Raw genomic sequence first — 17,456 nt, 5'->3', positions numbered from 1 at the left:
CACTATGGTATAGTGGAATAAGGTGGGCTTTAGTTTCAGAAGACCTGGGATCGAGTCTTGGTTTTGTTTCTTATTAGCAATATAGCCCCAGATAAGGCACTTGAATATTCTAAGTCTGTTTCCTCACCTAGAAAATGAGAATAATAACACTTGCATTAATTATCTTCTTGCAAGATTCTAATATCAAATCTAAATATCTAATGATGTCTAAAGATAAATATCAAATGAGATAATACATAAAAACATTTGCAAAATCTCAGTGTTATACAAATGTCAGCTCTTCATCATTTGTATATCAGTTGAAAAGGCTTAGTGTATGGACCTGACAAGAAGCTCTAAGTCTTTATATATCTTTTAGTACCTACTGCAAAGGTTCTCTGTGAGGGCCAAATGAGATAATATTTGTAGAGTGCCTGGCACATAATAAGTGCTTGATAAATAAGTGTTCTCTCTTCCATCTCACTAGGACTTCAGCAAGGGAGTATTGCTCAATAGGAGAGGTTTTCAGGACTAAATTTCCAAAGGGGCTTTGGACAAGCCAACTTTAGTGATGTCACTCTGCAAGGACTGTTTTGGTGGAGAGTGTGCCATGAAATAGCATGTTTGTAAAGAAGATGACATGAGTAGAGGATACAAATCAAGTGAACACAGGAGTAGATGGAACTGGGATTAGATAACCCATATGGAAGATGATGATATCTTGCAACATCAGAGTCACCACTGGAACAAAACCCCTCAAGCCAAGGTGAAAGGATTTGGCTATTCTCCTATACACTGCCAGAGACTTCCCCAAAAGAAATGCCCAGGGGCAAATGACATTGCATATAAATGATTACCACTGTGGCCATGACTTCTGCAGTGACCATATCCTTTTTCTGCTATTCTGGAGAGCCAGCAGAATTAAAAATAGGATTAATATATAATTCCCCTGGAAGTAACTGTATTGTATGGGTTCAGAGAATGTTTTGTTACTTCTCCTCTTCTTTGTCATTTATGTTGCCTCCTGTCTAAATGACTTTGTCTTCAGATTTATGTGTCTTGTATGGTCAAGCAAGAAAGAGAAAAAATTTATATTGGATGGAAGTTTGAGGTGTGAGTCAGAGAACTGATTCCTGAAGATTACTATATTGGGAGAGTGAGGAGCATTACATCCTCATCCTCATTATAATACCTAACATTTATAGAGTGTTTACTATTTGCAATTACTGTGCTAAGCCCTTACAAATATTATCTCATCTGGTCCTCACAACAACTTTGAGAGGTAAGTGCTATTTTTATCCTGATTTTAGAGAGGAGGAAACTGAGGCAAATAGTGGTTAAGTGTCTTGTTCTGGGCCACATTGCTAGTAAGTATCTAAGGTTAGATTTTAACTCAGATATTCCTGATTTCATGACCTGTGCTCTGTCCACTGTGCCAGCTAGCTTCCCAAATGTTTGTCATTTGAGGACTCTCCTAAGTTCAAAAAGACTCATTGCCAAAGTGACCACAGTAACAACTCCTGAAGACCATAATTATTAAGTCATAGTAGATCTGTGGAGTTAAGGATCACTCACATTTATCAAATCAGAGATCTTTAAAATACTAAAAGACTACTGTAATTATTATTAAGAGGCTGACAAATATTTTCAATCATCTAGTCTGACTTTCAAAAATGAATTTCTGGTCATAATGAATTCTATTGAGCCATAAGAAACAACAAACAGGATGAGTTAAAAAAAAAAAACCAAACAAACCTAGAAAGACTTATATGCAAAATTTGAACCGATGCAAAGTGAAGCAGTCAGAACCAGGAGAATAATATTTACAATTGCAGAAATATATGATGGTCAGCTTCGAAAGACTAAATTATTATCAGCAAAGCAAGTTTCCAAGATAATGACAAGGGACTCATGATGAAAAATGCTATCCACAGCCAAAGAAGGAGGAATCTGAAAGCAGATCAAAGGATGTCATCTTCCATTATATTTCTTTCATGAGATTTCTTTTGTATATGTGATACAAATCTTCTATTACAATATGAGCAATATAGAATTTTGTATTTCCTGAAAGTATGGGTATAACCCATGTCAGACTATTCACTCTCTCAGAGAGGAGGGTAGAAGAGGGAAAGAGAAAATCTAATTCTAAAATGTCAGAAAACAATTGCCAAAAATTGTTTTTACATGTAACTGAAGAAAAAATTAAAAATAATGGGAAAAAAGAATGTCTACAAACCATCTTAGCCAGAACAAACCTATTCAACAAAACTACCAGGAAATTAAAATATGCCTTTTCCCTTTATAGTCAGCCCATCCTGGTGTCTAAGAATTCTCTCTCAAAAAATTCTTTACTGTCATACCTTAGAAGGAGGAGTTTCCAAAGAATCTGCAAATGACCACTTCATCTGCTACTGCAACAAAGACTCACCTAGAACACCAGAAATCCATTCCATCTCCGGCAGAGGATGAATCTGCCCATTGCTTTTATCTTGTGTTTCTAAAAGTATCACACTCAATCTTTCTCTCTCTTTCTCTCTCTCTCTCTCTCTCTCTCTCTCTCTCTCTCTCTCTCTCTCTCTCTCTCTCTCTCTCTCTTTCTGGGGGCTGGGGGTGGGTAGAAAAGAATTAGAAACAAAGTGGATAATCATCAAATGGAGAATGGCTAAACAAATTATGTTATAAGAATATAACAGAATGTTGTATGCCATAAGAAATGATGGAATAGGAGGAATTCAGAGAACCATGGGAAAATTTATATGAACTGATGCAGAGTGAAGTAAACAAAACAACGTACACAATGATTACATTAATTTAACTGAAATTTAACTAAAACTAAGTGTGATATAATTATGACTAATCTTAGCATTGAAGAAAAAACAGAAAAATAGAGCTCCTTTCTTTCATTAAAGAGTTAGGGGACTATGGATGTGAAATGTTGATCAATCATGTTGGTTGGTTTTGCTTATCAACTTTTCTTTGTTATAAGAGAAGGATGGGGAAAATAAGGGAAGATGGGAGTGGGGTGGCAAATTTAAAAAATGATGAGTATATAGCCACAAAAGGAATAAAAATTTAAGTAAATAAAATAAATAGCAACAGAACTTTAAGTAAATAAATGATTAAGTATTTAAGAATCACTGCTTGCTTTGCTAGATTTCTTTGTTTTATGGACACTTCTGGACATTTTGCTTTCCTGTTTCTCTATAGCCCACAGTACAGAAAGGAAGAAAGGCAAACCTCTCCTCAAAGCTTCATAAATTACACAGCATGGTCAGCCTTTAGAAAATACAGAGTAAAAGGCTTGTCAGGGAAGTAGTCAAAGGACAAACCACTCCTTCGTATAGCTCTCTTTCTCTTTCTCTCTCCTGAAGGAATCGGCACTCCAGGGGTCTTCCTCTGCTAAGGTTGGGTAAGTGATTTTTTTCATTTAATACTGGAATGACTTGAAGTATGATGGAGGAGATTCCACACAACCCATCGCGGACCAACTGGTACTTTCACAAATGCCTTAAGCTTGATGAAGATTAATGAGCTGCAGCATTCTGTAAACTTGGGGATAACACCTAAGCTAATATGCTGACAGTTTCCACAGATTTATGCTTACCCTACAGTTGTATGACGTGTGATATTTTTGAAGCAAATTTTATGTAAAGCTGGTGAGGTTGTTCCATAATAGGCTGCTGGAAAGAGACAGACCTCCCTGGGGCACTGGGAGGCACCTTTAATTATGTCCCAGGTTCAGCCAATTGTCCCCAGTGTTGAAGGATGAACTCTCTAGAGTGCACTTCAGGCTTGACTTTGAATTTTTTCACTTGTGGGAGTTGGTTTAAACCTTAACATTGTTTCCATGATTTATATTGCCCGAATTTCTTAGATAAATCAGTGTGCAGGAATCTGGCTTAAATGAAAATATTATTAGTAAGACAGTTTGCATTTCTTTCTCTCCTTTCATATTATAAATTATGTTTCCACCGCCTAAGCTTTAAACTTAAGGAGTTTAAACAGTGGCACAGGCCAATATTTAGAACTGAATTTAATATAACACCTAAGAGTATTCATCTAATCAGAACCAATCCAAAAATGTCAAAATTACTCACCCAACATAAGTATTCCTGTCAGTCCTCATGGATTTACTGGAGTCAGCTAAAATAGATGTCATACTTTTTTTACTATAAAACAATCAGTTGAGTTTGAAATCAAAAGGATGTAAAAAAATTGATGTCCACTCTTAATTCATGGATCTAAACAGAATTTTTTTTTAGGCTGTTCACTGTGTAGTTAGATGCCCCTCATCTGGTGCTTTTCATTGGAGGTTAGCAATGGAATTTTTCTTTGGTCCCTTTTTCATCACCCCAATAAATTCAAATATTTCCCCTTCTCTGCTGATCTTTTATTATATACTATAGTTCAGACATCACCGAAGCATTTCCACCAGCAGATTGGCTACCTCAGAAGGTGTGTCATCCTATCCCTACTCTAAGGTTGGAAGTCTGCTCACTGTTTGTCCACATTCCCACATCTGGCATTCATCCCAGAATGAGTCTGATGGGGCACATGGACTTATTTGCTTTGAGACTGGGTACATGGATGCAAGTCCTCTCTTGGTTTCCATAACAACTCCACTGGGTTTTTCTGCAAAAGTGTCCAGTACACGTGAGAACTTTCAGTCCCCAAACAATCACCCCCTCTCCAAACTACTCTCCTACCCCCATCACTCTCAATTTTAATTTTCATTGTTTCTAATCATAAATCAGGATAACATCCAAAGTGAATATGCAAGCATAACTTCCTTTGGACTTTGCTAGCACAACTTCTCACATAGATGGCCATATTTAAACAGCAGTAATTTGTTGAGACCTCACCCATCTAGCTGAACTGTCAGGCTGAGCCTTTGGTGTCACAATGAATTGGCTGTTTGGGGTGTCCACTCAGGTAGAATTACTGACATGTCAATCTGAAATTTTTAGAAAACACATTTCCCTCTCAAGGATTCTATGAATAAGATTATTATTATTTTACTGTCATTTCAACCTTGCACCCTCAGTTTGCTCATCTGTAAAATGGGGGTGGTGGTGAATTAGAAGATCTCAAAGGTCTCTCCAGGCTGAAATATTCTCATTGATTATCACTATTCTTTTCAAAAAGAATTCAGAATTGTTCAGCAGGGACTAAATATTTTTTTAATTCCCTCCTATGGAAGTCAACTGCAGTTCTATGCTGATGGAAGTCTTATGAATATCACTCTCATGTCTCCCCTATAAGTCAAAAATTAAAATATTCATAGATGCAAAACTACTCTGAACATTTAGAATTTAGTAACGTGCATTGATCTTTCCCCAAGAATGTGCAAAGTAGATATAACATTTTTCTAATAACTTCATATGCATTGATATTTGTATCCATTCTCCATAGTGCTACTATGACTGATAGTTCTTTTTTTTCTCCTTTACCCCAACATTGCCCTTCCTCTATATAAAACCTAGCCACCAGTTCATCTCTCTTTTGGGAAGGCATCAGCAAAGTTTGACGGTGGAGATGGAGAAAGTGCAGGGAAAGGGTCCAGGCAGCTAAATCAGGAGTATGATAGAGGTGTCAAACTCAAATAGAGATAGGGGGCCACTAAACCCTAAATAAGGATCTCTGAAGGCTACATATTGACTTATAAAACTATATATTAACATTATAGTTTTTGTATTTTTTATTTATTTTGTTAAATATTTCCTAATTACATTTTAAATTGGTTCTGATTACTCTAGGGAGGATTGTGGGTCATATGAGGCCAGCAAGATGCTTGCTTGACAGTTCTGAAATAGTAGTGGACTGGGAGTCCAAAGATTGAAGTTTAAAGCAATAAATTTTAAAAAAATTATTGTGTCTACTATGTACCATGCACTGTGCTAACCTTGAATGAATCACTTAACCTCCATGAGCCTCAGTTTCTTCATTAACTGTGTAACCTTAATGATTCATTTAACCTCTATGGGCTTCAGTTTCCTCATCTGTAAAATAATTGTTGGGAAGGAAGTTGAACTAGATGATGTCAAGTTCTTTTCAGCCATAATTCTTAGGCCTCTTGGGATTTCCTGTACACCTTACATCTGACCCCTCTTTTAAGTACTGTCCCCCATTTAAAGCATGAGGTCTGCATCAGGAATTTTTGTTCTTTCTGTTTGCATCCACAATACTTAGCATAGTGTTTGGCATGTAGGTCATGATAAATGCTTTTCATTCATTTATGAATTTGGGGTGACCATAAGTTTCAATGTAGGTACCCTTCTAAATAGGAAGACTAGATTATTGTGTCAACATGGAATCCAGAAACCCCAAACTTGCAGCCTAGTAGCTCTGATAAACCCCAAATTTTATGACTAGCTTGTGAGTTGGAGACCCCAAAGCTTGTACTTGTTCTTATGAGAATCCACCCTGAGGGGAATCCCAGGCTAGCAGTTTCAGACTGAATAATGGACCCTAAGGTAAAGACAATCCCCATCAGGTGGGGCCAAGCCCAAGCCAAGTGACTCTTTAGTGAATTCAGTCTTGTAAGCTGAAGGTCCTGAGTTTGATCCTCCAAAGGAGAGTGTGAGACAGTGGGAGAGGCTTCTGGAGACAAAAAGAGTCACTTGGTTTGGACTTGGCCCCACCTGATGGGGATTGTCTTTACCTTAGGTTTCATTATTTAGTCTGAAACTGCTAGCCTGGGATTCCCCTCAGGGTGGATTCTCATGGGAACAAGTATGAGCTTTGGGGTCTCCAACTTAAAAGCTATTCTTAAAACTTGGGGTTCATCAGATCTTACTAGGCTACAAGATTGGGGTTTCTAGATTCTATGTTGACACTTGCTACTGGTGAAACCACAGATCTGAATCCACCTAGCTCATGACTGAAATGACTGAACAAGAACAAAAACGACTATTTTTTCTATTTCCATCCCCAAAATCAGTGTTGGGAATTCTATAATTCTGCTTGGAGAAGATCCATGGAAGTTTCTAACTCAGAATCTCAGAATTTCACACAGGATCACCCAGTCAGTCATTCAATCAATAGACATTTTTTCAAAGATATTTTATTTTCCCAATTACATGTAATAACAATTTTCAACAAAATTTTTAAAATTATAAGATGCAAATTGTCTACCTTTCTCCTCTCCCTCCCCCTCTCAGGGATGGTAAGCAATTTGATCTGGGTTATACATGTATTATCATGCAAAACCTACTTCCAGTTGATCATTGCTATACAAGAATACTCATATAAAATAAAAATCCCCAAATAAAAACATAAATAAAGTAAAAAATCTTATGTTTTGTTTTGCATTCCATCTCCAACAGTTCTTTCTCTAGAAACTCATAGAATTTTTTTTCACTAGTCTTTCAGAATTGTCCTGGATCACTGTATTACTGTGAAAGTAAGTAGAAAGTAAGTAGAAAGCTTAGAAAGAAAGTAGAAAGCTAAGTCTTTCACAGTTGATCATTGTGCAAAATGGCTGTTACTATGTACAATGAGTCAACAGATATTTGGGAAGTGCTAAGTGCTGGGGATACAGAGAAAATAAAAAACATATAGTTCAAACCTCACCTGAAAAAGAATTCCTTCTCTATTCTAATCCATTAGATTGTAAACTGTTTGAGGGCAGGGATTGTCTTTTGCCTCTTTTAGTATCCCCAGAGTTTAGCCCAGTGTATGGCACATAGGATGTGCTTAACAAATGTTTTTATTGATTAGCTGATTGATTATCCAATTTCTCCCCAAAGTAGTCATTCAACCTTTGCTTGAAGACCTTCAGTGAAAGGAAACCCACCTCCTTCTAAGACAGCTCATTCTACTTTTGTAGAGCTAAATTCTGGGAAGTTTTTCCTACTTCTAGCTTGAGAAAACGTGCCATTTGTGGCTGCGATGGTGATTGGAGAGCAATGGGAGATCTGGGTACAAACAGTCTGTCCTCTGGCTTATAGCAGTTAGTAGGCTATGGCAACAATAGAGCCTTTTGCCTTATAACAGCCCACTTTGGTTTGCCCAGTGTTCTTTCCCAGCAATCCATAACAATGCTGAGCATTCAGCATCTCAAGTTCTCTTGGTCACCCCCCTTCTTTTCTTACTTGTAGGAAGTTTTAATTTATAGTTAGGGAGTTCTGTCAGGGGTATAGGGACTCCAATCTGGCATTTACTTTGGCTCTGACAGGTGAAAGTGTTAGCTAATTAGATAAATGTCAGGTAATTAATTAATTCAATGAATTAATTTGGTTTATTAAAATGCCTGTTTCCAGTGCAAATTTTGGTTTTTGCTAAGTAACACTTTTGATCTGCAAGAGTACCATGGAACTCCAGCTGAGATTTATATGCCCCATGAAGCAGCTCCCCTGGACATTACGGAAAGTCCTCATCATCCCACTGAATTGTAGAATATGCTTATAGATTCTATGAAAATAAGGAGCTAATTAGGGGCTTCTGGGTAAACAACTTATGCTCTGTGGTTTTCTAATTTCCCTAAGCCTTTACTCTGATTTATTTTCTTTTAGTAGGAAAGAAAAGGGGGAGGGGGTAATCTGCTTTTTTTAGGGTTCCGTCATACTTGGCCAGGCAGTGCTTTTCATGAGGGAAGGAAAGAAAACTACATTCCATCATATACTTTGGGGAGGGAAAGATCCTAGCTCTCCTCCAGTCACCAAATGATTTTCTCACTTGCAGACTGAACAAAATGCTATGACTCAGCACCATCAAAGGACTGGCATTCTGAGTCAGGGAATCCAAATCCCAGTTTCTTCACTGTCTAGCCTTGGGCAAGATACTTACATTTAAGTTTCTTCCTTGATGATGAAAACAGTATACTGTGACGGGGGTGGGGGTGGGAGGGTGGGGGGAGTGGTTATGTCCAGTTTAATTTTGCCTTTCAGCCATGAATATTTGAGAGAAGAGATCAGATCCTATGTTTGCTGCTTATTGCTCCTTAGGCCTGTCTCCACCTAACTTCCCCGCCTGTCCATCATGGTGCAGGGGAAAGAGTGCTGAATGTCTAATTCAGGTGACCTGAGTTGGAATTCTACTCCTACTACTTACTACTTGTGTGACCTTGGGCAAATCTTTTTTTTTTTTAAACTCCTATCTTCTATCTTAGAATCAATACTAGGTATTGGTTCCAAGACAGAAGAGAAATAAGGGCCAGGCAATTGAGGATAAGTGACTTGCCCAGGGTCACATAGCTAGGAGGTGTCTAAGATTTTAACCTGGGACCTCCCATCTCTAGATCTGATTCTCAGTCCACTGGTGCCCTGACCCTGAGCAAATCTTAATCTCTCAGGGTTTTAATTTCACATGTAAAATGGGGGAGTTATTTTAGGTGGTCTTTAAATTCCCTTCTATTTCTATCATTCTAAGTATATGTGAGATCAAGAAAGTATTGTGTAATTATATAGCATGTAACCTGACTTCAACCAAACCTCAGGTATTTTTTGCACTGATTCAGGTGAAGAAAGATGAAATTTATAAGTGTGGGAGAGAATGTTGAGTACAACCTGCCATGAGGAATTTAGTGAATGAAACTCAAAGATTGTGGGAGAGAGACATGTGACAAATGATACATATGGAGAGAGATATGTATGGAATATGCAGATATGTATGGGAAGCTGACTATGCTTCACCCTGTCCTTTATTTCCAGCTTACCTCCCTAATGACCACTAGAATGGTCTTTGGGTGAGATCCGGTTCTCTTTGTCTCTGTATCTCTGTCTTTCTTGCTGTCTCTCTTCCTCTCTCTCTCTCTCTCTCTCTCTCTTTCTCTCTCTCTCTCTCTCTCTCTCTCTCTCTCTCTGTCTGTTTCTCTCTCTCTCTCTCTCTCTCTCTCTCTCTCTCTCTCTCTCTCTGTTTCTCTCTCTCTCTCTCACTGTCTCTCTCTCTCTCTCTGTTTCTCTCTCTCTCTCTCTCTCTCTCTGTCTCTCTGTCTCTCAGCTAAAATAGTCTTCCTCATCTCCTTTAAGTTAAATAATGCCTTTCATCTTTTTATTTCATTTGATACCATGGAAATATTGTTTCTTGGGAGACAGAGGATTTGGAATCAGATCCCTGGGCTTCTACTTCTACTTTTAAGGAAAAACATGCCTCCTGTACCTGGGGGTGAAGAAAGAGACTTTGGGATATTGCTCTGCTCCCACCACAGCCCCTCTATGGTTCAGTATTCTCCTCTTAGGCTTTTTAGGTCAGACAATGAAGGACAAGTTGTAAACCAGGAAAATAATCTACTCTCAGAACTGGCTACTTCTCCATACTATATGTCTCCTATGGGTAGTCATTTGGAGTTGGTGATGGGAAAAGAATAGAGGCAACCAGGTAGGAATCAACAGCTAGGTTTTCCCTTTACTGATACCAAGAGAGCTGGTCTGTAGGATGGACAAGTATCATTGGACCTTGGGATGTTTTTCCAGTACCTTCTGAAGCACATTCCAATATTTAAAAGTTTTTGCTTATAGTCTAATTTCTATAAGCATTTAACCCATTTCTTGTGGTAACCCTTTCTATTTTAGAGGACAGATTATAAAGTTTCTTTTTTTTTCTTTCTCTCCTTAGGGCTAAATAATCTTTCATTCATTCATTCTTTTTTTTTTTTTAACTCCTATCTTCTATCTTAGAATCAATACCGTGTATTGGTTCCAAGGCAGAAGAGTGGTAAGGGCTAGGCAATGGGGGTTAAGTGACTTGCCCAAGGTCATAAAGCTGGGAAGTGTCTGAGGCTACATTTGAACCTAGGAGCTCCCGTCTCTAGGCCTGGCTCTCAATCCGCTAAGCTATCCAGATGCCCCCACTTTCTTTCTTTTTTAATCTTTCCCTGATGGCCTTTTTTGATGTCAAGGAAAAAGTAATAGTTCAGGACCCAGAAAACCTCACTTCAAATCCTGCTGCTTCCACTTTCATCTGGTAGAGAATTTAATGAAGATATATCTTCTCTTTGTTCATCTCAGAAATGTGGAATAGATCACCTCAAAGAAGCATTTTAGTTCTAAATCTATGATCCCAATAATATTAATGATTCTTTGATTTGTGAAGTGGGAAAAAAATTAGCACACAGCCCCAGTATATTTCTATTTATAAATAACATATATAGATACACACACATTTATATGTGGATAGATAGGTAGATAGGCACCAAGAGATGGATATATACTGTCATGTGGATCTACTCTTCCTAATCCAAAATAAAAATGGCAGCTGGGGTGGGGGGTGGAGCAGGGTTTTTTTCTCATTGACCATCATCTTGAAACTATAACCCTGAGGTGGTCTGGGGGGTACAGGCTGGGGGTCATTTTCCCCATGGGACTTGTGCAAATGTTGCTGTTGGAGCCTGTGTTAATTTAAAGCTGGTCACTGTAGAGGGGAATAGATCAGAAGCAAAAAAATAGTGGAAATTGGGAGAATATTAAGAGATAATGGGTAAATGCAGGTATGGTTGAACTGAGGACAAAGCCTATAAAGTTATTTCTATGGGTTTGACTCTTGCCTAGATCATTTAAGATGGCATTACTCAAATATAAGACTGGAGAACTGGAATATGTAGGTCATTCTGCCCACCACATGGTTGTCAGGCAGGGTAAAGGCTATGTTTTTAAAATTACTTGAATGGGCATCTTTATGGCTTTTCTTGCCTTCACATCTGAGTATGAAAGAAGCTTGATGCTCAATAAAAAAGTTTTTAAAACAAAAATTCCAGCTATATACATCTTCCCATGTACCAGTGGGAAAAGGCTGCTCCCAAGCATGTGGTAGGACAATTCATAATGTCAAAATATGTGTCAGTTCTGCAGTAACTCAGAAGAAAATGTCTCAGCATGTTTTCCTTGCAAGTGACATTATTTTAGGTCATCTAAGCATCTAACTCCTTTTATAGCAGGAAGGATGGGATTTGAAATTCATGCCACAGTTTCTTTGAGATCATGCTATAGTCCCAACTTTGGAGACTGATAGTATATAGCACAGTGATATCACATAACCAGAAAGTGGAAATAAATAATAATACATGCTAAATACATCAAAGAAGTATATCTAATGTGCTGGTGAAGTTCGAAGGATAAAGGCTTTTAATGAGAAGGGATCAGAAAAGGTTTTGTGTATGCATTTTCTTGGATTTCAAAAAAACAGGTAGGAATTTGACAGGCAAAGAAGAGAGAGGAGGATATTCCAGGCTCAGGAAAGAGTAGAAGCAAAGATGATAGAAGATAAAGTTCCTGCATTTATGGAGACTACAGATCCCTTCTTCCTTCTCTCCCTTCTTCTATAACGTTCCATGGCATTGGGCAAGGCAAGACAGGCAATATTACCAGAGGCAAACTGATATATTTACTTGGGCTCTTTTGGGGTCCTCTTCTACTTGCCATTTGGCCCATATAGATTTATTTTAGGTCCTGAGTGTTTATGCACATGCTTATTGTGGGGTAATTGGGTTGTCATACTAAGTAGTGTTTAAAACAACAGTGGAAAATTGTTGTACCATTCTCCTATGATTGTCTGGTGAGCCTGGAGAGCTCCTCCCAGAAGGAAATATGGGCAATTTTCCTTTGAAGCTTAAGGAAGATCCAAATCTCTCAGAGAACTAAAGAAATTGTTTCTATTGCCCAAGAAAACTCAAAATGGGGAAACCAAAGCTAATGTATCACTGAGATAGTGAGTTTCAGTATATAGAGCTTCAAAGCTGACCGATTGTCATTTGGATTTCACGAGGAATGTGCAATTTGGTTTCTAGTGGTCTTCTAGTACCCTAAAATAGAATCCATTAAGTTAAACACTGAATCCTCACAATACAAGTCAGGAGATTGTGGATGGGCAAACATGGCTACATTTATACATCTGTTTATGCTTTACCTTAGGAATTTCATGACTTAAGTGCTTGAGTACTGTGAAAACCTCACCTAGGCTTTCCATTTCATTTTTGATGTGTTTTTCAAGCAAGTCCTGGGAGACTCATTTAACTGAAGGAGCCTCATTAATTCAGGAATCTTTATCATAGTCTTAGAAAGGCTTGTTCCAAAGCAGGAAGAATTTGCTTCAGGACACTTTAAACACATATAATCTTTTCTTTCAATTTGTCAAGATTTTAATTTCCTTTTGCAAAAGGACTGTCTGGGCCCCTCCTGAAGTCCAGGTGCAGAGACTTAGCCATGCATGGCCTACCAGAGGCCCAAGTAGGATTCCTGCTGAATTGATTAAGCCTGCAGAACTATAGGCATGCCAGTTAAGCTGTGATAGATCCCACATCCTGTTCTCTTTGTTATGACTTTCTCCCTGTCTTATCACTGACTCCAATTCCACAGAGAAGTTTCCTGGCTATCTTTCTGGAGTCCTTCTCTTTCCCTTGATCATTCTCCTTCACTCCAAGCATCCTCTACATCCACTCTACAAGTACATATGCAAATATTCACCAACAGTGAGAAATCTCCATAACCTCTTTGTGGTCACTATAGAGGGTCCAAGACCGCAACCATTCCATCATATACCAGCCCCCTCTTGCCCCATTCCCATATTCCATCTGTGGTCAAGTGCTGTCCATGCTATCTTGCTAACATTTCTTGTAGAATAGGATTAAAGGTCTTCCTATATTGCAATTTTAATTATCCATAAGTCAAGAGAACAGGAATAATTTTTTAAAACACTGGAAATCTGATTTTTATTCCTTTGACCTCTGAACCACAACTTCCTCTCTCTTCTCTCTCCCTTCTTAATTATCTGCAATCTGGGTTTTGACCTCATAATTCAACTGAAAATGCCCTTTCTAAAGTAACAAATGATCCCTTTGCATGAAATCTAACAGTCTTTTTTTTTCAATCTTCATTCTTCTTGGTCTCTTTTAAGACTTTGACACTGTTGATTGCCCTCTTTTCCTTGATACTCTCTTCTTTCTAAGATATCTACACATTGCTTCTCCTTGTTCTCCTCCTCCATGTCTGACTTCTCAGTTTCCCTTGAGGGGTGATCATCCAGGTCACGCCTATTAACCATGAGTGAGGGGTAGTTCTGTGCCCTTTTGTCTTCTTTCTCTATACTCTGATACTTAGTTATCTCATTAGCTGCTGTGATTCAATTATCATCTCTATGCTGATGATTCTCAAATGTATTTATCCTGCCCAAACCTCTTGGCTTATTTCCAGTCTTCCATTTCCAACTATCCATTTGACATATGAAACAGGATATCCTATAGATATCTTAAATTCAATGTGTCTAAAACTGAACTCATTATCTTTACCAACCCTGCCCTTTCCTTAATTTTCATATTATAGTCAAGGACACCACCATCTTCCTAGTCACCCATGATTGCAACCTAAGTGTCATTCTCAATTCTTCCCTGTCTCTCTGTTTCTGTATCTCTTTCTCTCTAATCTTTCTCCACAGTATAATCTGTTGCTAAGCCTTATCAGTTCTACCTTAATAATATCTCTCATATAAACCCTCTTCTTTTTCCTAACACTGCCACCACCCTGGTCCAGGCTCTCATCACCTCACACTTGGACTATTACAAGAGCTTACTATTTGATCTCCCTCCCTCAAGGGTTTCCCTACTCTGGTTCATCCTCCACTCAGCTACCAGATTGATTTTTTAAAAGCATGGGTCCAATGTGCCACCTCCCTATTCAATAAACTTCAGTAGCTCCCAATCATCTACAAGGTCAAATATAAAATTCTCTTCAAAGTCCTTAATAATCTGATTCTTTTCTGCTTCCCCAGACTGCTTACACTTTTTTTCTCCCCATGTACTCTGGGATCCAGTGACATTGACCCTCATGTTTTTTCTCACACATGGCACAATGTTTCGTGCCTCTGATTATTTTTAATTGTATTTTTCCCCATATGTTTTCTGACATTTAGTGATCCAAATTCTTTCCCTCCTTCTTTCTCCTTCCCCTTCCCTGAGATGAGTAATCTGATGTGTTATACATTTTTATCATGCAATACATATTTTCATATTTTCCATGTTGTGAAAGATACATATTACACATATATTAAAAAACTCATAAAGTAAATAAAGTGAAAAATTCTTCGATCTGCATTTGGACTCCATTAGTTCCATCTACAGTGGTGGAAAGCACTTTTTTCATCATGATTCCCTTGGACTTGCCCAAGTATTTTCAATGCTGCCCCTAATTCCTAGAAGAATTCTTTCTTTCCTCATTTCTCCCCCTTGGATTCCCTGGCTTCCTTCAAGTGCCAGCTAAATAGTGCCTTCTACAGAAAGCCTTCTCCCTCTCCCTTAATTCTAGTGTCTTCCTACTATTTTTTCCTCCAATATATCCTGTCTATATCTTTTTTGTACATAATTGTTTACATGCTGTCTCCCCCAATAGACTAAAAGTATCTTAAGATTAAAAAATAATCTTTTGTCTTTCTTTGTATTCTAGAATTTTGCACAGTGCATAGTTGGTATTTGATAAATGTTTGTTGTTGACTGACTTATGTGGCCTAATAAAATGGAGTTGGTGTATAAACTTTAACCAAAGTTTCCTGCTGATTCATTTTCCCAATAGTTATTACATTGATGTTACAAGTCTTGACCCTTTCAATAAAATGTTTACAACTGAAAATTCATGAGGGGAATTGCATTTCACACATAATTACAGCTCTCACTATCTTGTATAATTTAATAAATTAAAAGGAATCCATCCTTGACTGTCTCTGTGAGTTATTTCTAACTGATGTCATTTGAAATATTACAAACTATAATGTTGTACTTGGAACTAGACAATTACTGATGAATCTGAATAGCTTTTAAAATACCCAATTTTGTTTTAAAATATTCTAAAATGTTTTTGAGTCAGTGTCTCAATAGGTTACCATGGCTAAAGAATTCCTCACCTAGTTACCAGCTGGTTGACTAATGACATTGCTTTCCCTCTGAAATTGCCTTCTACTTGCACTGTGCTATCTTGTGTTTTCAGTTTTTTTATATGTTGTTTCCTCCATTAGAATATGAGTTCCTTGAAGGCAAGGACTACATTTGTCCCTTTCTTCGTTCACCTAGTATTTATTAGAATGTCTGGCACTTAATTATTAATGATTTAAAAATTAAAGAATTTAAAATGTATTAAGAAATAAAATAAAATAATATTAAATTATATTTATAATTTTAAATTAAAATTAATTAATTTTAAGGCATTAATTAATTAATTAATTATAAGGCATTTATTAAATTATTCTTGACTAACTGATGAACCACAGATTCTCTGTTAGTAGGCACAATCTATAGCTAGGACTGGTTTGGAAGGCTTTCCAGCTTGGTAGAACATGCTGCAGCTCAGGTTCCACTTTTATAGCCTTCCAGAGCCTAGGATTATCTTTATTCTACAATGAGCAATTATAGTAAGAGGGTTTTAAATGATAGAAAATGTTGTCTTTTTAAAACCTAGCTTATAAAATACAGACATCCATAAGGGAAATTACCTGGAAATACAGAGAAAATGCCACAAATTACCAGGCATCTTCCCTCTCTTTATCTGCTAGAGTAATGCTCTCTAAACTTTTGTGATCAGAAACCCCATCATTTAAAAAAAAATCTACTCCCAGTATATGTGTATTTACTTATATATAAGTACATGTACTTATATATATATAAATGTATTGCTTTACAAATTATTATGCACATTATAAAACATAAAATCAAATATAAAAGGATGAAGCAAAGATGAAATAATACTTGTTTCTAAAATCAATACCAAGCCAGTGGAGTTTATTAAGTAGGATCACTTTGGAAGGTGTTTGGGGATGGACTGTAGAAAGGGGAGACCTGAGTGTGGGAGACCAAGTAAAAGGCTATTAAGGAAGAAGGTAAAGCAAAGATGACAGTGTAGCAGGAAGTACAGTAAGCTCTCCACTCTTCCAATCCCAACTCATTCAAACAGATTTAGAAATACATTAGGCCATATCATGACTATCAAATCCAAGGGGAAAAAAAATCACAGAATCATATTTCCAACCCAGATTGGTATAGGTAACTAGAAAGAGAGAACTGTAGTCACTGGGGAAAAGATCTGGACAAGGATATGCCTTTTGGCAAGATAAGACTGAGAACAAGGGCAAGAAGAGGCCCAAGATTCAACAAAAAGAGCTCTAAACTTGGTTAAGTAGTAGCTATGCTTTCCATTGCCTAGTTTTGGTCTACATGTTCAGGGCAGGTGGAGAAGGGCACCTGAGTATAGGGTGGTATTCCAGGGTAATAAGCAATTGCAGTCCAGAGGCTATATATCCACTAGGAAGCAAATTCAGAAACAAAAATCATACTGGTGACTTAGACACCAGGGAAGAGCAGAGATTCAGCTTTAGCTTCTAACCTAATCTATGTTCATTCCAGACCAGACAGAAGCCTACAATTCTATCATTAGGAACCAGCAGAATTTTCCAACTAGCTAATGATAGCTGTGAATTTTAGATTTACTCCACCCTGCTTAGTCTTTAGGATTTTAGCAACCAGCAATGTATATACCCCCACTTAAGGATTAAGTGTGGGGGAGGAT

At 37.6% G+C, this 17,456-nt stretch overlaps 1 protein-coding gene across 1 annotated transcript in view; it reads right to left on the bottom strand.

The window, feature by feature from the left end:
* The window catches only part of UPP2 (uridine phosphorylase 2), a 51,552-nt gene extending 47,218 nt beyond the window's left edge, over positions 1-4,334 (bottom strand). Inside the window, exon 1 of the mRNA XM_001373582.3 lies at positions 4,077-4,334. Coding sequence (XP_001373619.2) covers positions 4,077-4,138 — 62 coding nt within the window. The 5' untranslated portion in view covers positions 4,139-4,334. The remainder of the gene's footprint in view (positions 1-4,076) is intronic.
* Between the last annotated feature and the right edge of the window lie 13,122 nt (positions 4,335-17,456).

This window comes from Monodelphis domestica, chromosome 4 (genome assembly GCF_027887165.1).
Source record: "Monodelphis domestica isolate mMonDom1 chromosome 4, mMonDom1.pri, whole genome shotgun sequence".
Taxonomy (NCBI): Eukaryota; Metazoa; Chordata; class Mammalia; order Didelphimorphia; family Didelphidae; genus Monodelphis; species Monodelphis domestica.
Note: the sequence above shows the minus strand (reverse complement) of the source record. Positions and strands in the feature narration are given on the sequence as shown.